The 25678-nt window shown below is 43.1% G+C and overlaps 2 protein-coding genes and 1 long non-coding RNA gene across 3 annotated transcripts in view; all 3 read right to left on the bottom strand.

Annotated features, from left to right (window-relative positions):
* Positions 1-552: 552 nt before the first annotated feature.
* LOC148898442 (troponin T, fast skeletal muscle isoforms-like) lies at positions 553-10411 on the bottom strand. Its single transcript, XM_088995601.1, has 10 exons — positions 10394-10411; positions 9928-9946; positions 9813-9858; positions 6669-6785; positions 6424-6501; positions 6243-6356; positions 4812-4924; positions 2052-2142; positions 1911-1951; positions 553-698 (listed from the first exon to the last, which is right to left on the bottom strand). The coding sequence occupies exons 3-10, from the start codon at positions 9855-9857 to the stop codon at positions 662-664; spliced, it is 636 nt and encodes a 211-aa protein (XP_088851727.1). The 5' UTR covers position 9858; positions 9928-9946; positions 10394-10411; the 3' UTR covers positions 553-661.
* A 1245-nt stretch (positions 10412-11656) lies between these two features.
* Positions 11657-15994, bottom strand: LOC148898441 (uncharacterized). The gene is made up of 3 exons (XR_016114938.1): positions 15340-15994; positions 11919-11959; positions 11657-11681 (listed from the first exon to the last, which is right to left on the bottom strand). It is a non-coding gene; the product is annotated as an uncharacterized LOC148898441 (long non-coding RNA).
* Positions 15995-18129: 2135 nt separating this feature from the next.
* Positions 18130-25678, bottom strand: part of LOC148898439 (lymphocyte-specific protein 1-like) — a 33390-nt gene continuing 25841 nt past the window's right edge. The window contains exon 10 of the mRNA XM_088995598.1: positions 18130-19307. Coding sequence (XP_088851724.1) covers positions 19207-19307 — 101 coding nt within the window. The 3' untranslated portion in view covers positions 18130-19206. The remainder of the gene's footprint in view (positions 19308-25678) is intronic.

The following is a 25678-nucleotide window of genomic DNA, read 5'->3' as shown; positions in this document are numbered from 1 at the left end:
AAAACGAGTCATTCATTAATATGCTGTATGCTCTATATGTAATATTTGAAGGGATTTAAACATTCTAATGGCTTCCCCAAATTCATAACGGCCCTCGAGAGGAAACCATAACTACAATGTGGCCCGCGGCAAAAAATGACTTTGACACCCCTGATGTATAGCAAGGCATTTTTAGCGCAAAAAACGACCATGTATATATAGTAAGCCGTCTTTTGCGCAAAAAAACAAGTCGTCTTTTTACCTTGAAACCATTCCAAAGCAGAAATGACTAACCAAAATATTTCAATCATATTTTTGAGGTTATGTAATCCGCCCGAATGAGAAAATATGTTGAACATGATCAAGTCGTGTTTGTCAAATTTGATCTGCTTGTAAACACCGTCACGCGGCTTTTTAATCCACGAGGGATTCGGATTGCACATTTGTCAGCAACGCGTTGTTTTGAAAGCTTCTTTGCCCCCCCACCCCGAAGATCGCCGGCGGATAAAAAAAAAAAAAAAACATCTGAATTGTTGTTAGCATCAAAGAAATGACAAGAAAAGCCCAAAAATGTCATCTTGATGAGTCCAAACTTTATTTACAAAAATACTCAAACAGCCGAGAGAGCGAAGAGGTCCGACGACGCCGGCGCGCTTTCTCGGCGAGTTGTTGACGGCGGTGTCTACTTCCTGCGGCGGGCGGCGGCTCCCTTCTTGCTGCTGTAGAACGGACACAAAAAAAAGCCACGTTTGTTTGCGTGGGACCGCGGGTTGGCCACCGTCGTGCTAGCAAAACGTTAGCATGTCAACGACAGAGATTTGTGCTTGAATCTCATGAAACGTTGATTTGTTTTTTTGTTTTACTTCCCTTTTGAATGAGTCATCAAAACGTTAGCATGATGATTAGCGTAATTAGCATGATTAGTATACGGTCATTCGCTCAGTTATGTCTTTGCTACACCTTTTGGATAGAAGCAGGAAGCTAAATGTGGGATTTGGCTAATCATTTTGGAGCTAGTTGATAAAAACAAACAAGCTAGGATACAAAATTCACAATTAACTCCTTCACTGCCATTCACAAATTGATTTGGGAATTGAAAATATGACGTAGAGCGCTATTCCTCGAATTTGTTCAGGTTTTGTGTTTTTATGCTTGGGTGCCAAGAAAGCGCTGGTCAAACCTCTGGTAATGTTTTTTTTTTTTCCTTTCCACAATGGGACAGCATTTGCCTTTTTTTATGTTAGTGCTTTGGTCCAGCTTCAGCTGTTGTTCAAGCGCTATATCAATATTGCATCTGCCCCCACTTCATGCTCAGATAACTCCAGACCCATATCATTTAGGAATTAACTCTTTTTTTTTCTTCTGATGAAAGAAGAGAGTCTAAGGTTTCTTACGCTGCATTGAATGTTTATGTCGTCCTAAAAGTCAATATTCTGTGGGTCCAGGAATTGGAGTGATAATGACAAAAACCCTGGCACTGGAATGGACACATTTTGGCACATCGTCTGGCAGTCAATGAGTTAAATAGATGAAAAACATTTGAAAAAATAAACATCAATCGTATTGTATCGTAAAATAAAATGTATCATTCGTAATAATACACACACACGGATTTATACACATTTTGTTTGCCTTTGAATTGTTAGTCTGTTTTTAAATTTGCTATCTATTAGCTAGCTGGCTATTTATTAAGCTATATTGCTATCTATCTAGTTTGCTAACTGGCTATCTATTAGCTATCTGTTAGCTAGCTAGCTTTCTATCTATTTTAATTAATTCTGGGTTGAGTGAACACTGAAAAAAACACTGATTTTGGCCAGATGGTGTAATGTGCCCTCCTGGCCAGCGTCGGCGCTGCAGTTACGTCACGCTAACAATCCAATTCAATGCGTATTTTTTTGAAATAGCATACAAACAATTGCATTACTTACAACTTGCTGAGCTCTTCCACTCTCTTGCGCAGGGTGGTGACCTGTCGGTGGGGCAAAGATGGCTTCTGATGTGATTTTTTTCTTATTTTTAGAGGGGGGGGGGGGGTTCATGTGCGGTGTTGAGCGTTTGTTGGCACCCACCTCGTACTTTTGCCTCTTGAGCCTCTCGGTGTGGTCGAATTTCTCCGACTCCAGCTGACACATCCACTCGTACAACTCGTTGATCTTGTCCCTGCCACACAATCCCAAGTTGACGCCGACAAAATGGACGGGAATACAGTGATAGATACCCCAGCTCACAAACATAATTGGTTCCGAGAAAGTGTGTGTGAGGCCACAAGTTCGTCTTCCAAACATTTATTTCCCATAAGAAACCATTATGAGATATACAGTGAGACCTCAACTTACAAACACCTTATCTTACAAACTTTTTGTCTTAAGAACCTCTATTTTATGAAAATTAAACCTTATAATAAGCACTATTTTCAGAATACACACCCACCACGGCTGGCGGAGTGATCTTTGGCGGAAGCACACGACCGAACAGCGCTCCAGCCGGAGCTACATTGCACACCACCTCTCATTGAATGCACACGTCCATCGCCTACTTGGAGCTTCTTGTTGATAATTTTACTATGATGGGACCGAAAAAAAACCACCACAGGCTCGTGTTCAGCCCAAGAACACACAAAATAAAATCACCGTCGCTGAGAAGAAGGATATAATTGAAAAACACGAACGAGGTGTGTGTTTGTGTGATTTAGTGGCCAAGCACGGCTATGCTAAATCAACCATTGCTCCCATTCTCCGGAACAGAGAAGCCATCAAAGGTGCGTCTGTTGCAAAAGGTGTTTCCGTGCTCTCAAAGCGACGTCTCGGGCAATCGAAGAAGTTGAAAAAAACTTTATTTTACAGCACAGTTTATTTCTTTAATTACAGTCCTCATGTAATGTGCCTCTCTTTGTGACTTTATGATACAATGCAGTGTATTTCTTTCATTACAATACAATAGTACATTTATTATACATAGAATAAGGTATGTTGTGTGTACTTTTAAGGCTTATTTAGTTAAAAATTATATTTTATGGAAACCCGGGAACGGATTATTCCCATTTTAATGGTTTCCTATGTGATTTTTTTTTTTGAGATACACACTTACTCTGTCTGGGAACCAATTAAGTTCGTAAGTTGAGGTCTCACTGTACAGTAAAGTCTCATTATATCGACATCGTTTATATTGATAATACTGCTTATTACGACACTAGTTTCATTTCCCGCGCACATTTCTAGTCTTTTTATGTATAATTAGTTACGTTTAGTACGATTCGTGCTTTTTAAGATAATCCGGTTACTACGGTGCTCTTTTTCACCTCCCGCCGGCCATTTTGCAATGTTTATATCGATACAAAAGATATTTAAGATAATTCGATATTTGCTTAGGGGTTTCTATACAGTACCACCATTATCGAAATCTGTATCGGTCGCGCCATTGGTCATTTGTCTGCTGAAGCGTGATGATTTTGAAAATTATTAACATTCCATACTGTGTATTAAAGGACAACCGATGTCACTTTTTATTCAAATGCAAATAAAAATGACTTAACGCTAAGACGTCTTGCATTGCTTGTGAATCCAAACAATGGCTTCACATTCGGATAATATGCTTTCTTGTTACACATCCAGTTATGAAATGAATATGATTCAAATAGTTCTGAAGAGGAAAGCATACACGTTTGCAATCGATTAAAGAATTATATGTGCCATTTTGAGGCAACATTGAGGGAACATCTCTCACCAAAAAAAAGAGGCACAAAATGGCGAGCTCATGGCCAGCTCCGTTTCTTACATGGCCCTTGGATGCCCTCTTTTGGCGGCTCTTGTTAATGCAGTTCGGCGCAGGACGAATATATCGACAGTATGGTTATATCAACATTTTTTACTAACTCCAGAGAATATCGATATAACGAGACTTTACTGTATATATATATATATTATATATATACAGTAAAGTCTCGTTATATCGATATTCAAGGGAGTCCGAAAAAATATCGATATAACCGGGACTATCGATATATCCAACCCTGTTTGCATGTAATTTTCTCCGTGCGTGCATAGAAATAGTATCGATATAACCGGGACTATCGATATATCCGATATCGATATAACGAGACTTTACTGTATATATATGGTGGGCCGTCAGAGCCAGCAAGGCCTTCTCTGTCGGCCTAACATAATCAGACATCATTATCATAATTATAATAAAAGTCAATTTCATTAAAAAAGTATTTTTTCTAAATATATATATATAATTATTCTACATACTGTTTTCTTGATGTTATATCATATCCATTTGGTTATGCTCGTTTCAGTGTTGTAGTTTTAGGTCAGTGTTTTTAATCCAATCAGAATTCAGCTATCTTGTGTCGCCAGGCTGTATGAAATCTGACCGACGCCTTCAGAATCAACAGTACACAAACGCACACCTCGTTGGTATTTTTCATTGATCTCCTTCTTCTTCTCGACCGTCATTTTCTTTTGTGTCCTCTTCGGCTGAACACTAGCCTGTGGTGGGGTCTTTTTAGGTCCATTAATAGCAAAAGTCTTCTACTCGATAACAAACAATGTCTGCACTCAAAGAATAGTCCGCCAGCCACCGTAGCGCCGTGTGGTTTGATTCATCTGCCGAAAACTAGTTTGTGTGCCAACATACATTCTCACGAATTTAATATTCGTAAGGTTGAAAAGTACATGAGCTACAGCGTTCGTAAGTCGAGGTATCACTGTATCTCCATAAATGAAACCAAAGACGATAGAAACAACCCTCCTCCCCGTCAAAATATCCCTGAAACAGATGTGAGGTCTATCTTGACGTTCTGACGCGATGTCAAACGAAGGTCAAACCTGAGCTTGTCCTCGTTGAGATGGTCAATGTTGAGTTGCTTGCGCCTGGCGGCCAAAATCTTCTTCTTCTTCTCTCGCTCCGTCTCTTTCTTTCCTCCTCTCTTCTGGTCCGCCTGGTGGACACAAAAAGTCTCCATCTAAATATTCATCCGTCTGTCCCTTTGTCCATCCAATCATACGTTTATCCATCTAAATGTTTATCTCGTTGTGCTTCTATCCATCTGTCCGTCCGTCCGTCCTTCCATCCATCTAACCGTCCTTCCATCTGTCCGTCCATCCGCCTGTTCAGTCATAGATAGCCAATAGATAGCTATTAGATAGCTAGCTATCCAGCTAGATAGCCAGATAGCTAATAGCTAGCTAATAGGTAGCCAGTATATAGCTAAAAGATAGCCAGCTTGACAGCCAGCTAGCTAGCCACAATAGATAGCTAATAGATAGCTAGCTAGCCAGCTAGATAGCCAAATAGCTAATAGTTAGCTAGTAGCCAATATATAACTAAAATAGCCAGCTAGCTAGCAAGATAGCCAATAGATAGCCAGTCAGACAGCTAATTGGTAGCCGATATATAGCTAAAAGATAGCCAGATATCTAATAGATAGCTAGCTAGCCAGCTAGATAGCTAATAACTAGCTAATTGATAGGCAATATATCGCTAAAACATAGCCAGCTTGACAGCCAGCTAGCTCACCAGATAGCCAATAGATAATAATAGATAGATAGCTAGCTAGCTAGCTAACCAGATAGCCAATAGATAATAATAGATAGCTAGCTAGCCAGCTGGATAGCTAGTTCATAGGTCATCAATATATAGCTAAAACATAGCCAGCTAGACAGCCAGCTAGACAGCCAGCTAGCTAACCAAATAGCTAATAGATAGCGAGGCAGCTAGATAGCCAGATAGCTAACTAGCATGTCAGCCAGCTCGACAACTCCATCTGTCTACCATCTTTCCATCGGTCCATCCATCCATCCATTGAATCATTTCTTGCTTTGCATGTTGCCTTCCCTTTTGCACCCCCACCAGGCAAGACATTGAACTGCACCCGGGGGGGAAAAAAATCACCGCTAAAACTGCAATGTACATTTTTTTGGGGCAGGGTCAATGTCGATTATTTACATTAATCATTTACATTATTAAATGTGAATTTGTTTACATTTTTCATTTCAATTTTTATTCCAATGATTGTATTTTTCATTTTTTTTTCCTCCACGTTTTGTATTTTGTCCCCAACATTGCTTCCATTTTAAGTGGTGAACAAATTGAATGGAGAGGGCGGCCATTTGCAATTCCTCCATGTCCATTTGTAGCCGGATGCCGACAAAAGTATTGGGACGGGAAACGGCCATTTTGTCATCATAGCGCCCCCCACCCCCCTGCCAAGTGGGCGGGGTTACGTTGAGGATGATAGAAGCTAAGGGGAAGCGTACCCTCTGCAGATGGCTGCTGTAGTTAGATCCCATGTTGGAGAGGGCCGACTTCTTCTTGGCTTCCTCCTCGGCCTTCTTCTTGGCGTCCGCCTCCTCTTTGATCCGGCGCTCCTCCTGCGTACGTAAAAAGCAATCAGGCCTTGGATTTTCAGCAAGCGGGGAGATTCAGGGGTGTCCAGACCTCACGCCTGGCCTGGCGTTCCTTGTCCTTCTCGGCACGGATCCTCTGCTGCTCGGCCCTCTCGGCGCGCCGCTTCTCCTGCGGGGAAATCGAGCGCAGAACTTGGTGACAAAAAGCGCCACACACGATCAAACAGGAAGCGGAAAATGTGAAAACCAATCACACGACGCATGAAATCAATCATATTATTGATGAGATGAATAATAATAAACGCTCGTGCAGGAAGGTGAAAGCGGAGAATTCACAATGCGCTCCTTGAGGGCGATCAGCTCCTCCTCCTCCTTCTTGCGGCACTCAAAGTGGGCGTCGATCAGGCCCTGCAGCTCCACCAGGTCTTTGTTCTGACGCTTCTTCTGGATGTCCTAAACACACAGGTGGCAAAGTCAAGGCCTGGGGGCAGAATCTGGGCCGCCACCTCCTTTTATTCGGCCCGCCAAAGCAAATCTAACTCAAATAGAATCCCATGCTCAACGATTGAGGTAGCTAGCGATTGAGCTAGCTCGGGATTTAGCAAGCGATTGAGCTAGCTAGCAATTAAGATAGCTCGATAGTGATTTTGTAATTCCATGCTCATTTATCTAGCTAGCTAGCGATTGAAGTAGCGAGCGATCGAACTTGCTAGCGAGCTAGCAAGCGAGCATGGAATTTCAAAAATGTCAAACATTTGCGAAACCAAATCAAACTTGTGAAATTCCATGCTCATCTATCGAGCTAGCTAGTTTGTCATTTTGGAATTGCATGCTCATCTGTCAAGCTAACTAGCAAGCGATTGAGGTAGCTAGCAATCGAACTGGCTAGCAAGCAAGTGAGCATGGAATTTCAAAAATGTCAAAGATTTGCAAAAGCAAATCATACTTGTGAAATTCCATGCTCATCTATCGAGCTAGCTAGCTAGCGATCGAGCTAGATAGCAATCGAGCGAGCTAGCGATCAGGCTAGCTAGCAATCAAGCTAGCTAGTGATTTTGGAATTTCATGCTTATCTATCTATCTATCTATCTATCTATCTATCTATCTATCTATCTATCTATCTATCTATCTAGCTAGTGATTTTGTCATTCCATGCTCATCTATCTATCTAGCTATTTAGCTAACGATTGAGGTAGCTAGCGATCGAACTTGCTAGCTAGCTAGCAAGCGAGCATGGAATTTCAAAAATGTCAAACATTTGCGAAACCAACTCAAACTTGTGAAATTCCATGCTCATCTATCGAGCTAGCTAGTTTGTGATTTTGGAATTCCATGCTTATCTGTCAAACTAGCTAGCAAGCGATTGAGGTAGCTAGCAATCGAACTGGCTAGCTAAGCAAGTGAGCATGGAATTTCAAAAATGTCAAAGATTTGCAAAAGCAAATCATACTTGTGAAATTCCATGCTCACCTATTGAGCTAGCTAGCTAGCGATCGAGCTAGATAGCAATCGAGCGAGCTAGCGATCAGGCTAGCTAGCAATCAAGCTAGCTAGTGATTTTGGAATTTCATGCTTATCTATCTAGCTAGCTAGTGATTTTGTCATTCCATGCTCATCTATCTATCTAGCTATTTAGCTAGCGATTGAGGTAGCTAGCGATCGAACTTGATAGCTAGCTAGCAAGTGAGCATGGAATTTCAAAAATGTCAAACATTTGCGAAACCAACTCAAACTTGTGAAATTCCATGCTCATCTATCGAGCTAGCTAGTTTGTGATTTTGGAATTCCATGCTCATCTGTCAAACTAGCTAGCAAGCGATTGAGGTAGCTAGCAATCGAACTGGCTAGCAAGCAAGTGAGCATGGAATTTCAAAAATGTCAAAGATTTGCAAAAGCAAATCATACTTGTGAAATTCCATGCTCATTTATCGAGCTAGCTAGCTAGCGATCGAGCTAGCTAGCTAGCGATCGAGCTAGATAGCAATCGAGTGAGCTAGCGATCAGGCTAGCTAGCAATCAAGCTAGCTAGTGATTTTGGAATTTCATGCTTATCTATCTATCTAGCTAGCTAGTGATTTTGTCATTCCATGCTCATCTATCTATCTAGCTATTTAGCTAGCGATTGAGGTAGCTAGCGATCGAACTTGATAGCTAGCTAGCAAGCGAGCATGGAATTTCAAAAATGTCAAACATTTGCGAAACCAACTCAAACTTGTGAAATTCCATGCTCATCTATCGAGCTAGCTAGTTTGTGATTTTGGAATTCCATGCTCATCTGTCAAACTAGCTAGCAAGCGATTGAGGTAGCTAGCAATCGAACTGGCTAGCTAGCAAGTGAGCATGGAATTTCAAAAATGTCAAAGATTTGCAAAAGCAAATCATACTTGTGAAATTCCATGCTCACCTATTGAGCTAGCTAGCTAGCGATCGAGCTAGATAGCAATCGAGCGAGCTAGCAATCAGGCTAGCTAGCAATCAAGCTAGCTAGCAATCAAGCTAGCTAGTGATTTTGGAATTTCATGCTTATCTATCTATCTAGCTAGCTAGTGATTTTGTCATTCCATGCTCATCTATCTATCTAGCTATTTAGCTAGCGATTGAGGTAGCTAGCGATCGAACTTGATAGCTAGCTAGCAAGCGAGCATGGAATTTCAAAAATGTCAAACATTTGCGAAACCAACTCAAACTTGTGAAATTCCATGCTCATCTATCGAGCTAGCTAGTTTGTGATTTTGGAATTCCATGCTCATCTGTCAAACTAGCTAGCAAGCGATTGAGGTAGCTAGCAATCGAACTGGCTAGCTAGCAAGTGAGCATGGAATTTCAAAAATGTCAAAGATTTGCAAAAGCAAATCATACTTGTGAAATTCCATGCTCACCTATCAAGCTAGGTAGCTAGTGATCGAGCTAGCTAGCAATCGAGCGAGCGAACGATCAGGCTAGCTAGCAATCAAGCTAGCTAGTGTTTTTGCAATTCCATGCTTATCTATCTATCTATCTATCTATCTATCTATCTATCTATCTATCTATCTAGCTAGCTAGCTAGTGATTTTGTCATTCCATGCTCATCTATCTATCTAGCTATTTAGCTAGCGACTAAGGTAGCTAGGGATCGAACTCACTAATTAGCTAGCTCGTCAGCATGGAATTTCAAACATTTCAAAAATGTGTGAAAGCAAATCAAACTTGTGAAATTCTATGACGCTTGCGAAAGCCCGAACCCAAATGTCGAATTGTCGCATGTCAACCACCAAAACAGTCAGGATTTTAAATGGGTGACTTTGTTTTGAGAAATTAGCTTGGGCGCTAGCTAACTCGGTCGGTAGATAGCTTGGGTATTCGCTAGCTCGGTCGCTAGGTAGATTGTGGACTTTAAATTTGAAAACTAGTCATTCATTCATTTGTTGTGCGCTCTAGATGTCATACGTGGAGGCGATGGGGGGGGGGCTGGAGACCACCTTCCCTGTGGAGGCTACTTACGTCAAAGTCGACTTTCTCGCCGTCTGGGATTTTTGGGGCGCTCATCCTGGAACGGAACGAGAACGTCGGCTTAGAAACTTCTGTTATGACCTGAAGGCCCCGTCGTGCTACTTACTTGAACTTTGGCTTCTCTTCTGCCCGAGTCAAAATGGCGGCGGCGGCAGTTGGGGGGGGGGAAACAAGCACATTTAATGGCGTTAGAAATCAAACGTATTCAAGACTCAAATTAGTCGTTCACGACTGGCGCTTCAAGGGGGAAAAGACAGAAGAAGATTGTCACAGTCCACGTCGCTTAAGTGTCGCTAACGGTCAACCGCTAACGAAAAATGTAGATTTCTGGTTGGCTTGACTCCAAACTCGTCGTTGTCGTCTTCTCTGTGGACAAGAGGGGCGAGGTCATGTGATCGATTACATGGGTCCTCCTCCCATCGGGCGGCCGTCATGTTGCTGACCAGCGTTTCATATTTCTTCACCCCCTTTTTTTGTTTTTCTTTCCTACTTCTTTCAAAAGATTTTAGGCACGATTGTGCGACGTTCCCTTGTAGATTAAAAAAAGAGTTTGATGGTGAGAAAGAACATACCTTCCTCTTCCAAGACCTCTGCAAGCATCCAGAAAAAAAGCAGAATAGAAAAATAAAATGTTAGAATTAGCGCGCGAGGCGCGGCGAGTTTCCACAAGCAAAACTTGAGCTCAAGGGCTTAAAAGCTAGCATCCGTTTAGCGCTCACGATGGACGTTCAAATCGTCTTTGAAGCGAGCGACGCCGCCGTTAGCGTGGTTAGCGACATCGGCACTGCAAAATGTCGTTAGTGTATTAGCTTGTTTGAAGCAAAACAATGCGCAGGTGTCCAAGTCAAGGCCGGGTGCCCAAATCTGGCCCGCCACATCATTTTATTTGGTCCGACAAACTAAATCAAATTTGGGAAATACCAAGCTAGCTAGCCAGCTAGCGAGCGAGCTAGTTAACGACTAAGCTAGCGAGCTAGTTAGCAACCGAGCCAGCTAGCTAGTTAGTGAACATGCTAGCTAGCGCTCGAGCGAGCTAGCGCCTCAGCTGCGCCCAGCAAACCAAATCAAATTTGTGCAATTCAATGCTCATCTATCGAGCGAGCTAGCTACAAAGCTAGCTAACAAGTAAATGAGCTAGTTAGCGCTCGAGCTAGCTAATGACCAAGCTAGCTAGTGCCCGAGCTGCGCCCGGCAAACCAAATCAAATTTGTGAAATTTCAGCTCATCTATCGAGCGAGCTAGCTATGAAGCTAGCGCTCGAGCTAGCTAGCGCCCGAGCTGCGCCCGGCAAACCAAATCAAATTTGTGAAATTCCATGCTCATCTATCGAGCGAGCTAGCTACCAAGCTAGCTAGCGAGTGAGCTAGTGTGCGACTGAGCTAGTTAGCTAGCGCCCTAACTAATTAGCAACTGAGCTAGCTACCGAGCTAATTAGCTAGCGTCTGAGATAGCTACCGACCAAGCTAGCTAGCGCCCAAGCTGCGCCCGGCAAACCAAATCAAATTTGTGAAATTTCATGCTCATCTATCGAACGAGCTAGCTAGCGCCCTAGCTAATTAGTGACGAGCTAGCTACCGAGTGACTTAGCTAGCGCCTGAGCTAGCTAGCTCGCTCAAAGCTAGTTTCTCAAAACAAAGTCATCAAATGGAAAACGTTAGCGAGGTGGTAGGGGGGGTAGCCAGATGGTCTTACCATCGTACTCTTCATGACGATCCGAGAAAGAGAAGGAACAGAAGGACATTTGCAAAAACAACAACAAAAACATGAGTTGAACAATGCAGGTACACCGGCGGAATCGTTGACGATGGCAGGAAATCAGGTGCACGTTGGGATCGCTAGCACTTACCCTCCGTCTGATCGCTGGGGGGGACAAGAAGACAAGATCAGTAAACAGAAGACTAAAGGGGTCACACGAAAAAGAAAACCGAGAAAAGGGAGACACCAGGGGACAACGTAAAAGAAGGCGTGAGGGGACAAAAAAAAGGGAGGGGAAAAGAAGGTAAAACAAATAATATAAATAGAAAGACGAGAAGGAAAAAAAAACGGGACGGCGAAAGACAAACAATGAGGAGACACAAATCGCGATCAGCTACTTACTAGTCTTCGGTGTCGGACATGTTGAAAGTGGACGATCGAACCTGCAAGTCAAACAATGGAGACGGACGTCAACATGGCACTTCGCGTGACATTGATTGATTGATTGATGGATTGATTGATTGATTGAATGTCTGATTGACTGACTGATTGACTGATTTCACCACACTTTGGCGAGCAAGCGCTCACGCTATTCCCACCCAAGACGTCTTGGATGGAGTTGACGCCACTGATCTTTATTTAAAGCTCAGCTTCAAAATAAGCGCAAGTGACCCCCCCCCCCCCCCTCCACACATTTAACACGCTATCCCACTCCCTCCGCCCCCCCTGTACATCCCCCAAAAGCAGGATCAAAATGTGCAAGGTAGGCTTCCACCGGTGTAAGACGGCAAAAGTCTCCAGCTTGCAAAAATTGGCCACGGTTTAAAATTAGACCAGGAGATGCAAAGTTGGCCCCACGGCGCACCTGTGCCACCCAACAACAAGAATGGCAGCAACTGACCACCAAGGCCCCAGTATACATATCATATGCAGTCCAGTCTTGGATGGTATCGCTTTGAGCTTGAATCGTTTGGTATCATTTGGTATAGCTTGGTCTCATTTGGTATGACTTGGTATCATTTGGTGTAGCTTGGTATCGTTTGGTATAGCTTGGTATATATTTGGTATGGCTTGGTATCACTTGGTATCATTTGGTATGGCTTGGTATCACTTGGCATACCTTGGTAGCATTTGTTATGGCTTGGTATCACTTGATATCATTTAACATAGCTTGGTATCATTTGGTATGGCTTGGTATCACTTGGTATCATTTAACATAGCTTGGTATCATTTGGTACAGCTTGGTTTCATTTTGTATAGCTTGGTATCATTTGGTATGGTTTAGTATAACTTGGTATCGACATGACCACACCCCGGTAACGGTTTATCCAATCAGATCAGAGCGCCGCCACCATACCCCACCGCCTTCTAAAATATCCTCTGGTATCAGGGCCTTTGGTGTGCTTGCATGAGCGATCGTAGCGGAATCGAGCACATTTCGCCGTAGCGATACAAATGTCCCTCAATAATCAGATGAGACATTTTGTTTGGATGGAGTTATTATATCAAATTCCCGCGGTTGGTATCAGTTCGCCGGTTGCCGATGTTCCAATCCAATGAGAAATTCGATAAATGATAAAGTTTGAAGATCCTGCCCTATCGTATCATTTCTGCCATTCACCTCGCCGGAAACACATTGCCCAAAGCACATTAGCCCAAATACGGTATCAGACGATAAAACTGCCAAGCTATACCAAATGATACCAAGCTATATCAAATGATACCAAGCTATACTAAATGATACCAAGCAAGGTTACTAAGTGATACCAGACTATACCAAATGATCCCAAGCTACAGCAAATGATACCAAGCCATACAAAATGATACCAAGCTGTACCTAATGATACCAAGCTATACCAAATGATACCAAGCTATACTAAATGATACCAAACTATAACAAATGATACCAAGCTACGATACTAAGTGATACCAGACTGTACCAAATGATCCCAAGCTACACCAAAAGATACCAAGCCATACAAAATGATACCAAGCTGTACCAAATGACATCAAGTGATACCAAAACATACCGAATGATACCAAACTATACCAAGCTACACCAAATGATACCAAGCCATACCAAATGATACCAAGTGATATCATCTTGCATCTATGTGAGCGAAATGGCCAGAATAGGAGCGCATGATATCGCATCTTCGAGATGGCATTGGATGGTATCGTAGCAACATCTAGAAAACAATACGGTAGAAAATGGCAACGTCTCATTATATTTGGTCGAATCTGTCAACCGTTAACCGGAAGATGACGTCATGTCGTCTTGGAGAGTTTGCCCAGTCAAAGGCTAAGGTGTCGCCGCCGCACATTAGTCATCATTTAATATCATACGGTATCCTAAAAATCCGGTGTCGTATGACCTCATCCAAAGACGACCCTGCAACAGTCACGCAAGCGCTCGGCCGGCCGTCCGGCACGCCATCGGCGCTCCACGTTGAGTGACGAGAGCGAAGACTTGATCCAATGAGCGGAGCAGCTCAAGCGCGCATTATTCCCATTATCGCCTTGCGACGTCCTATTTCCGAGCGGCAGCTGCCCGACCGGCTCGGGTTTCCCGGGAACGCCACGGTGGGATTGAATTCCTGGCTTGAAGGAGCACCCTGACGTCTCCTCATGCTAAAGCTTGCCCGCCGTTTATGAGACAAAACACCTGAGAAGATAAAAATTTAGTGGAGAATTTTGTTGCCGTCCGTCTCGGCGCTAAACCGTTGATCTCACCGCCATGTGGCGGCGTGCCACGCCCATTTGCAGCTTCGTAAATAGACGCTACTGACCCCCCGGAATGCTGAGGTGGGAAAAACGACACCACCGCCGCCATCTGCTGTTGATCCCTCAAGAAGCAAACAAAGACTTTGCCTGAGCCGCTCCGTAATTGACTGACGCCTTCCAAACAAGCCGAAAAATGATAATCAAAGGGCACGTGGCCGTCTTGAATCCGTTGGAGCTCAAGAACCACACCAGGATCAAAAGTTTGACCAGAACCTTTCAGTGGACTGATGCCAAGTGGGAAGTTCTTCTTGGAAACACTTGAAATCAGAAGTCAGGAACATCTTGAGTCATGAAAAGCCATGGCCCCAAAACCCGTTACATAGTCCTGAAATGCACAACCGCACAACGGAGGACCATAGATGGACCACCCCTGTACGACTGAGAGACTACAGAGATGTCTAACTGCCTATGTTCAAAACCGACCAATCTTAAAATCAGGTCCACCATCATTCCTCGGAAACGACAATGTCCTACCAACTCCTACGCTATTTTGAGAACCACCCAGTGGGCCATTGGAGGACACCCTCCAAAGATTCATGTCCAAAACACAACCGGGAAATTAACAGTGCCAGCTCCATAGACCAAGCGCTCCTAATCGGATCCAACGCCACGGGTTCTCCGGGAACTCGGGGGCCTACCGCCGTTCCTTCTTCCTACACACCAGAAGATCTGGAAAAGCCAAAAGGCCAGCCCTTGATCTGAATCGGGTGTGTCGGAAGAGGGACGTTCGGGGACCCCCGAAGACCAAGACCGCAAGCGGCAACCGCACCCTGCAGGACAAGTAGTAATTGACTCGAGTGCTTGACATCACAGCCTCTCGCCAAAGCCCAAGATTGGGGCTTTGGAAGTGGGACAAAAACCGGATCGTACAGGAGCGCCGGGACCAGCAATGGTGAATTGCAACACGTCTCCACGACGTTGGTTGGAGTCAAAAGGAATTTTCAGATGGGATTCGATTGCCGATGGATCTCCCGTCGTCGGGGGTGATGGGCAAATGGGGCAAAGGGACCGTCGGAACGGGATTTGGATTTTTCCTTACCTGAGCTAAGCAGTAGAAGGAGCAAAGTGTGAGGCGTGGAGGTTCCCCGCTGGCCCGAAAACGGCTGTCAGCTTCTGGGCACTGGCCGCGCCGATTATGTTCTTCTGTTGTGGCGACATTCGATCCGTCGCGCCTCCGCATTGGCCGCGGCGCCAGGCGAGAGGCGGGGTGCCCCGTCTTCCTTCTTCTGGTCCTCAATAAGGACATACCAGCCCAGGGGGTAAGGGAGGAGGAGACGCTGGGTCAAGTTTGGACAAGAACCAAGGCAGGCCGACGTCTTTGGACTATTTTGGGAACAGATTTCGCACTTGAGCAAGAAGAAGAAGCTTCGTGGTCCGACAGCTGCTGTCCAGGTTGTCCTCCCAAACTTTGTGATTTCCTTTCTGTGCTACGCCTTATTGTCACTGTGACATCCAACAAGACTTTGTTTTGTAAAATACAAAAACCGAGTGCTGCTGGTCTCTGCTTCGAATGATCAACGATGATGTGTCTTCTGAGGTCAAGTAGAATGCAGTACCGTGTTTGAGGGCTCCAGAAAGGTTTTTTTCCTCAAATACAGTAAAGTCTCGTTATATCGATATTCAAGGGAGTCCAAAAAAATATCGATATAACCGGGACTATCGATATATCCGACACTGTTTGCATGTAATTTTCTCCGTGCGTGCATAGAAATAGTATCGATATAACCGGGACTATCGATATATCCGATATCGATATAACGAGACTTTACTGTACATTCGATTCAATCTCAGTTATGTAGCTAGCTACCGAGCTATCTATTTGCTATTTTTAAGCTATCTATTAGCTGTCTGGCTGACCATCTGGCTAGCTGTCTGATGGCTATCTAGTGGCTATTTATAATAATAATAATAACAATAATACATTTCATTTATAAGCACCTTTCAAAACTCTCAAGGTCATTTTACAGTCACAGGATGGAATCGATGAAAGTGTTTCTTCAGCCGTCATCTGTACTTCTTTGAAGGTGTCGGACGTTTCGCTTCTTATCCAAGATGCTTCTTCAGCTAACTAAAGTCTTGCTGGTAGTTTCGGCCCTATGTATCTCTCTAGTGTCCAGACGTCGCGGTGCCGGACTCTGGTATGATTGGTCCCTGCTCTCAGGTTGGGGGGGAGCAGAGGACTACTCCCTTTGGCTCCACTGATTACTTCTATTGTCCTGCCTGAGTATGAGGACTACGACTGATTGCCCCATTTGCTCTGGTATCACCTCATCAGCATCACTAAGCCTATGTCGCCTAAGCAGTCTGTTGTACAAACGATCCCAATTGAACCTCACCCCACCATGGCGGTTTAGTGAAGGATTTTACTGCTTTATGAAAATAGCTTCTTTTACTCCCCTTTCAAACCATCTATTATTTTTCGCTAAGATTTTAACCTCGTTGTCGTCAAATGAGTGGTTGCTAGCTTTTAGGTGCAAATGTACTGCCGATTGAGGCCCACTTGTTTATCCCTGCGATGTTGATAAAGTCTATTTTTGAGAATTTGTTGAGTCTCCCCAATGTATTGCTCTTTACAATTTTCATTTGTACAATGTATTGAATAAACTACATTACTTTGTGTTTCGTTTGGCAGCCTATCTTTTGGATGCACTAATTTTTGCCTTAATGTGTTTATCGGTTTGAAATAACTAGTAATTTTGTGTTGCCAAAGCACCCCTGCAATGTAAGGTACTGCTACTCCTCTCCTTTTTCTTTCTTGTGAATTTTTGGTTTCATTACCTATTCTTTCCTTTTGACATTTGTTAAAAGACCACTGAGAGTGCCCACAGTTTGTGAGTGCTCTCCTGATATATTTTGACGCCTTTTCTACCAGCAAGACTTAAGTTCGCTGCAGAAGCATCTTGGATAAGAAGCGAAACGTCCGACACCTTCAAAGAAGTACAGATGACGGCTGAAGAACATTTTCATCGATGAACCACTCCTGTACGACTGAGAGCTGACACAGACGAGTCACAGGATAAGTTTTTTCCGTGGGTGAGCAGCGGCAGCGTTCACTCAAACCGGAAGTAACTCAAATATATACAAAGCTAGATACCTAGCTAATAGAGAGCTAGCTATATCGCCACCAGCGACACAGCCAGCCAACCACCAGCGACACAGCCAGCCAGATATCTACTAACTATCGAGCTGGCTGGCTATCTAGCAAGCTATCTATTAGCTATCTATTAGCTAGCAAGCTAACTTTCTGTCGATTTGAGTTATTCCGTTGAGTGAATGCTGGCTCATGTTGCTATCTATTAGCTATGTAGCTAGCTATCTATTCGTGATCTAGCTAGCTATCTATTAGCTATCTAATAGCTATCTATTAGCTATCAAGCTAACTTTCTGTCGATTTGAGTTATTCCGTGTTGAGTGAATGCTGGCTCATGTTGCTATCTATGAGCTATGTAGCTAGCTATCTATTCGCTATCTAGTCAAAGTCAAAGTCAGCTTTATTGTCAAATATGCTAATATGCATGACATACAGCACAGATGAAATTACTGTCCACTCGGACCCAGCATGCAAGGCACTTATAATTACTTTAACAAACATAAACATGAAAACGCCAATTTGCAATTTAATAACTATCTATTAGCTAGCTAGCTTTCTATCTATTGGAGTTACTTCAGGGTTGAGTGAAAATTGGCGCGTGTGGCTGCCGCAGCTCACCCACAGAAAAGCTTCTCCTGTGACTGTAAACTCACCTTGATAGCTTTGAAAGGCGCTTAGAAATGAAATTGATTATTATTATTATTGTGGAGTGATTCCCTCCGGCATTCTCTTCCCAGAGTTCTCCGACTACGTTGCATCTCCCAAACAGTCCCGTCACGACCTCCTTCATCTTTTAATCTCCTGATGTTGTTAGACATTCTGCTCTTCTTTGGACCGTCTCTCTCACTTTTCTTGAAGGGTCTCCCTTTTGCCGTTTCGGGGAACATTTTGTCTCTCACAACTTCTCTTCTGAGGATGCGACAAAATATGATTGAACCTTCTGGCAGCAGTTTTGTACTCTTCCACGTGGGGGCGCGGTAGTACCACTGCATCAAGTGCGTCAGCCCTCCCCTACTCCCCACCCCCATTTTTTCTTTGACATGCCAGTGGACCAGAAATAAACCTCACCTGTGCACACTCAGCCACATTTTCCGCTGCGGTAACTTAAAGGACAACCGACGCCGCCGGACAAGTTGTGTCCATAATTTGTAAAATCACTTCAAATGACTTCTACTGAGCGTATTTTACAAAGATTCCACGGCATATATAGCTATATTTTACGTTTTAAAATTCGCGCTGAATATTCAGGAAGTCTTGTTTTTGAGTTGGTGACGATGACTACCGTGACGTCACGTCTGGACACACAATGCATTTTGGGTACTTTGTGTGGTCTGAAAACTTTGTGTTGATCCGTGTTGATGGCGAAATTAGAAGTAAAACACATAAATAACGTGATGGTGAATCGTTGTGTGTTGCACCAAGACTACTATTTGATACTAGTTGACAAAAAAATCCCAGCAGACAAATCAGCCCATTTCCAACAGAGCTTGGGCGTCATCTTGTGCATTTTCTGGGACGCTACATTGGAGTCCAAACGCCTAAAAATGATCCGGAAGGACTTCTTTAATCGATTGCAAACATTTCAGAACTATTTGAATCATATTCATAATTGGATGAGTAACAAGAAAGCATCTTCTCCAAATCTGAAGCCATTGTTTTGATTCTCGAGCAATTCAAGAGGTCCTGGCGTGACGTCACGAACAAGGGGGGGCGGGACCTCCTGAAACTGAAACTTTCTGAGGACATTTTGAAGTAGTTTTGGGACACTTTAACTCATTTTTATTGGTGTTTTGCATTTTACTAAAAATATCAGCTTTAGATGCTATAAAACGATTTTCTGATGTCAGTTAGGAAACAAAAAAAATGGTGTCGGTTGTCCTTTAAGTGACTCAATCCAGAAGGTAACTTCCAGTAACCTGAAATGACATTGGGTTAACATTACATTCTTTTAATGTTGTGTTGACACATAACATCCATCCATTTTCCGTACCGCTTATTCCTCATTAGGGTCACGGGGGGTGCTGGAGCCTAGCCCAGCTGTCTTCGGACACGAGGCAGGGGACACCCTGAATTGGTTTCCAGCCAATCCCAGGGCACACAAAGACGTAAAACAGTCACACTCACACTGAGGGACTATTTGGAGTGTCATGGATGTTTTTGGAATGTGGGAGGAAAACCGGAGGACCCGGAGAAATCCCACGCGGGCCCGGGGAGAACACGCAAACTGCAAGCAGGGAGGCCGGAGCGGGACGCGAACCGGCAACCTCTGCACTGTGAAGCCGGCGTGCTAACCACTTGACTACGGGGCCACCCGTAACATATCATGGTTATTACAATTTTTAATAATCATAATATTACATTTCATTTATACTACCCAGCTGGCTATCTATTTCCTATCTATTAGCTATCTGGCTGAATCGCTATCGAGCTGGCTATCTATTAGTTGTAAGGCTACCTAGCTAGCTGTCTATCTATTAGCTATCTCTTAGATAGCTAGCTTTCTGAAATGACATCAGGTTACGTTACATTTTTCTTTATGTTGTGTTTACAGGTCACATAACATTATGGTTATTATGATTATTATGATTACTACCCAGAAGATGAAGAAACCAAAGGCTGAAGTGAGGACAAAATGATGGAAGTTGAAAAAGGAAGTGTTGCATGACATTTAGAAAGGAGGTAAGACAAGCACTGGGTGGGCAAGAGGTCCTTCCAGGTGACTGGCAAACTACAGCGAACATAATCAGAGACACAGGTCGGAAAGTACTTGGTGTATCGAGTGGAAGAAAGGTAGATAAGGAGACTTGGTGGTGGAATGGGGAGGTGCAGGAGTGTATACAGAGAAAGAGGTTAGCAAAGAAGACGTGGGACACTGAGAGGATTGACGAGAGTAGACAGCAATACAAGGAGATGCAGCGCACGGTTAAAGTAAAGGTGGCAAAGGCCAAACAAGAGGCCTATGATGACTTGTATGCTCGGCTGGACAGCAAGGAAGGTGAGACTGATCTTTACAGGCTGGCAAGACAGAGAGACAAAGATGGTAAGGACCTGCAGCAGGTTCAGGTGATTAAGGATTAATGGCAATGTATTAACAGGTGCCAGTAGTGTGATGGCAAGATGGAAAGAGTACTTTGAAGAATTGATGAATGAGGAAAATGAGAAGGAACAAAGAGTAGAAGACGTAACTGTTGTGGACCAAGACGTAGCAAACATTAGCAAGGATGAAGTGAGGAGGGCGCTGAAGAGGATGAAGGGGGGAAAGGAACTCGGGCCTGATGATTTACCAATTGAGGTATGGAAGTGTCTTGGAGAGGTGGCGGTGGTGTTCCTGACTGGGTTATTCAACAAGATCTTAGATGGTGAACAGATGCCTGAAGAATGGAGACGAAGTGTACTCGTGCCCATTTTTAAGAACAAAGGAGATGCAGAGTTGTACTAAGTACAGAGGAATAAAGTTGATGAGCCATACAATGAAACTCTGGGAGATAGTAATTGAAGCTAGACTAAGAGCAGACGTGAACATTTGTGAGCAGTAGTATGGCTTCATGCCAAAAAGAGTACGACAGATGCAGTGTTTGCTTTAAGAATGCTGATAGAGAAGTACAGAAGGAATTGCATTGTGTCTTTGTAGATCTGGAGAAAGCGTACGACAGGGTGCCCAGAGAAGAGCTGTGGTATTGCATGAGGAAGTCTGGAGTGACAGAAAAGTATGTCAGAGCGGTGCAAGACATGTGTCATGACTGTAAGACAGTTGTGAGGTGCGCTGTCGGTATGTCTGAGGAATTTAAGGTGGAGGTGGGACTCCACCAGGGGTCAGCTCTGAGCCCCTTCTTGTTTGCTATGGTGATGGACAGGCTGACAGACGATGTTAGACAAGAGTTTCCTTGGACCATGATGTTTGCAGATGACATTGTGATCTGTAGCGAGAACAGGGAACAGGTGGCGGAGAAACTAGAGATGTGGAGATATGCCCTAGAAAGGAGAGGAATGAAGATCAATCGCAGCAAGACGGAATATATGTGTGTGAATGAGAGGGATCCAAGTGCAAGAGTGATGCTACAGGGAGAAGAGATAAAGAAGGTGGAGGATTTTAAGTACTTGGGGTCAACTGTCCAGAGCGAAGGAGAGTGTGGAAAAGAGGTGAAGAAGCGTGTCCAGGCAGGCTGGAGCGGCTGGAGAAAAATGTCAGGTGTGATGTGTGATAGAAGGGTTTCAGCTAGGATGAAAGGAAAAGTGTATAAAACGGTGGTGAGACCAGGCATGATGTTTGGACTGGAGACATTAAAGAAAAGACAGGAAGCAGAGCTGGAGGTAGCAAAGCTGAAGATGTTGAGGTTTTCTTTGGGAGTGACCAGGTTGGATAGGATCAGGAATGAGTACATTAGAGGGATAACTCATATTAGAGGTTTTGGAGAGAAAGTCAGAGAGGCCAGACTGAGATGGTTTGGACATGTCCAGAGAAGAGAGAGTGACTATATCGGGAGAAGGATGCTGAATCTTGAACTGCCAGGCAGGAGACCGAGAGGAAGACCGAAGAGGAGGTTTATGGATGTGGTCAAAGAGGACATGAAGGTAGCTGGTGTGAGAGAAGAGGATGCACAAAACCGGGATAGATGGAGGACATTGATTCGCTGTGGCGACCCCTGAAGGGAAAAGCCTAAAGGAAAAGAAGAAGGTGATTACTACCCAGCTGGCTAGCTACAGAGCTGCCTATCTATTTGCTGTCTTTTAGCTATCTGGCTGGCTTGCTAGCTATCTAGCTGGCTATTTATACAGCTACCTAGCTAGCTATTAGCTAGCTAGCTTTCTGAAATGACATCAGGTTACGTTACAGTTTTTTAATGTGTTATTCGTCACATAACATATTATGGTTATTCTGATTATTATTATTATTAATAATCAGAATACATGTCATTTATACTACCTAGCTGGCTATCTATTTGCTATCTATTAGCTATCTGCCTGGCTCGCTAGCTATCTCTCTGGCTATCTATTAGTTATACGGCTACCTTACTAGCTGTCTATCTATTAGCTATCGAGCTTTCTGAAATGTCATCAGATTACATTTTTTTAATGTTGTGTTTGCACGTCACATAACATGGTTATTATGATTACCAACCAGCTGGCTATCTAGCTAGCTACCTAGCTGGCAATCTATTTGCTATCTGGCTGGCTCGCTAGCTATAGAGGTGGCTATCTATTAGTTATACGGATACCTAGCTGTCTACCTATTAGCTAGCTAGCTTTCTGAAATGACATCAGGTTACATTACATTTTTTTAATGTTGTTTACACGTCACATAACATATTATGGTACTGCAGAATCAAACAAGATAACAATGTTCTTCTCTCCGAGAGAAGAATGTTATCGGTAGTTGTTGGCACTCTTTTTTGTTTTTAGTAAGAATATTTTTATAAACCGACATGGCCCGATTTCTAGAAGCAGAATGCTCCATGACCTTTTCAAAGCCAGTGTGTTTGATTTTATTCTGCTTTGTTTGCAGTGTTGTTTCTTTTACTTTGTTTGTTTGCACATTTGCATGCCATTAATAAAAAAAAAACAAAAACGTTTTTTTTCCGTTGAAAAAAAAAATCCGCGATGGTCATAAGTCATTTGTTTTCACAGAATTTTACATGATTTTTGTTAGTTAATTTATCAACAAAAAAATAAACAAACTGAGGAGCCATTTGGGAGCCAAAAGAGCCGGATCTTTTTAGTGACCCGAGCCAAAAGAACCGGCTCTCTGAAAAGAGCAGGAATTCCCATCACTAGTATCCATAACCTCCAGCAGCGGGGGGGTGGCGGAGACCTGAAACGCTGCGTTTCCACTTGGCCACTGCTGTCACTCCGTTTATTTTGGGACTGTTGTGGCGTGCGGTCCTTGCGTTCAGAGTAGGAGTGGGGTGGTGGTGGTAAGGGGGGCGAGTGGGGCCCTCCTTTCTGCTTACCGCTGCCTTCATTTCTGTCCGCTCGTACGAGTTGGAAGCCCTCCAACTCTGCGTGGGCGTCCGGAGTGATTGCCGAAAGCCATGTCTCCGTGACGAGTAGCAAGCTGGCTTCCCGGTACTCCCTCTGATGTCGCGTTAGCGCCGCCAGCTCGTCCATTTTATTTGGGAGCGATCTCACGTTCCCCATGATGACGGACGGGAGAACGTGTCGGTATTTCCTCGTTCTTTTGCGGCGATCTTTCCCGGCCCGACATCCTCGTTTCCTCCTCTTCAATTCATCGGGGATGTCTGGTGCGGCGGCCGCTAGTCCGCTATTAGCCCGCCACGCTAGTAGCTGGTCTCGACTGTAAACAATGGGATTCCGCGTGCGCGTGGATTCCCCGTTCACAGGAGCGATGAAAAAGTAAAAAATAATAAAAAAAAAAAAAAAAAACAGCAAGGAAGGTGAGACTGATCTTTACAGGCTGGCAAGACAGAGAGACAAAGATGGTAAGGACCTGCAGCAGGTTCAGGTGATTAAGGATTAATGGCAATGTATTAACAGGTGCCAGTAGTGTGATGGCAAGATGGAAAGAGTACTTTGAAGAATTGATGAATGAGGAAAATGAGAAGGAACAAAGCGTAGAAGACGTGACTGTTGTGGACCAAGACGTAGCAAACATTAGCAAGGATGAAGTGAGGAGGGCGCTGAAGAGGATGAAGGGGGGAAAGGAACTCGGGCCTGATGATTTACCAATCGAGGTATGGAAGTGTCTTGGAGAGGTGGCGGTGGTGTTCCTGACTGGGTTATTCAACAACATCTTAGATGGTGAACAGATGCCTGAAGAATGGAGACAAAGTGTACTCATGCCCATTTTTAAGGACAAAGGAGATGTGCAGAGTTGTACTAATTACATCGAAATAAAGTTGATGAGCCATACAATGAAACTCTGGGAAAGAGTAGTTGAAGCTAGACTAAGAGCATATGTGAACATTTGTGAGCAGTAGTATGGCTTCATGCCAAAAAAAGAGTACGACAGATGCAGTGTTTGCTTTAAGAATGCTGATAGAGAAGTACAGAGAGGGTCAGAAGGAATTGCATTGTGTCGTTGTAGTTCTGGAGAAAGCGTACGACAGGATGCCCAGAGAAGAGCTGTGGCATTGCATGAGGAAGTCTGGAGTGACGGAAAAGTATGTCAGAGAAGTGTAAGACATGTATCATGACTGTAAGACAGTTGTGAGGTGTGCTGTTGGTGTGGCAGAGAAATTCAAGTGGTGGTTTTTTTTTTTTTTTTTTTTTTTTTTTTTTTTTTTTTTTTTTTTTTTTTTTTTTTTTTTTTTTTTTTTTTTTTTTTTTTTTTTTTTTTTTTTTTTTTTTTTTTTTTTTTTTTTTAAAAAAAAAAAAAAAAAAAAAAAAAAAAAAAAAAAAAAAAAAAAAAAAAAAAAAAAAAAAAAAAAAAAAAAAAAAAAAAAAAAAAAAAAAAAAAAAAAAAAAAAAAAAAAAAAAAAAAAAAAAAAAAAAAAAAAAAAAAAAAAAAAAAAAAAAAAAAAAAAAAAGCTATCTGGCTGGCTTGCTAGCTATCTAGCTGGCTATTTATACAGCTACCTAGCTAGCTATTAGCTAGCTAGCTTTCTGAAATGACATCAGGTTACGTTACAGTTTTTTAATGTGTTATTCGTCACATAACATATTATGGTTATTCTGATTATTATTATTATTAATAATCAGAATACATGTCATTTATACTACCTAGCTGGCTATCTATTTGCTATCTATTAGCTATCTGCCTGGCTCGCTAGCTATCTCTCTGGCTATCTATTAGTTATACGGCTACCTTACTAGCTGTCTATCTATTAGCTATCGAGCTTTCTGAAATGTCATCAGATTACATTTTTTTAATGTTGTGTTTGCACGTCACATAACATGGTTATTATGATTACCAACCAGCTGGCTATCTAGCTAGCTACCTAGCTGGCAATCTATTTGCTATCTGGCTGGCTCGCTAGCTATAGAGGTGGCTATCTATTAGTTATACGGATACCTAGCTGTCTACCTATTAGCTAGCTAGCTTTCTGAAATGACATCAGGTTACATTACATTTTTTTAATGTTGTTTACACGTCACATAACATATTATGGTACTGCAGAATCAAACAAGATAACAATGTTCTTCTCTCCGAGAGAAGAATGTTATCGGTAGTTGTTGGCACTCTTTTTTGTTTTTAGTAAGAATATTTTTATAAACCGACATGGCCCGATTTCTAGAAGCAGAATGCTCCATGACCTTTTCAAAGCCAGTGTGTTTGATTTTATTCTGCTTTGTTTGCAGTGTTGTTTCTTTTACTTTGTTTGTTTGCACA

The sequence above is a fragment of the Hippocampus bargibanti genome, linkage group LG05 (genome assembly GCF_051943395.1).
Source record: "Hippocampus bargibanti isolate YZ-2025 linkage group LG05, ASM5194339v1, whole genome shotgun sequence".
NCBI classification, from domain to species: Eukaryota; Metazoa; Chordata; class Actinopteri; order Syngnathiformes; family Syngnathidae; genus Hippocampus; species Hippocampus bargibanti.
This window is presented reverse-complemented; position numbering and strand designations above follow the sequence as displayed.

Bases quoted from the DNA above. Each gene is read 5' to 3' on its own strand.
- LOC148898442 (XM_088995601.1), bottom strand. From the start codon at position 9,857: ATGAGCGCCCCAAAAATCCCAGACGGCGAGAAAGTCGACTTTGAC. The intron at 6,786-9,812 runs GTAAGTAGCCTC...CTGTGTGTTTAG, and splicing joins GCGAGAAAGTCGACTTTGAC to GACATCCAGAAGAAGCGTCA. The intron at 2,143-4,811 runs GTTTGACCTTCG...ATTGTGTGGCAG, and splicing joins CTCAACGAGGACAAGCTCAG to GGACAAGATCAACGAGTTGT.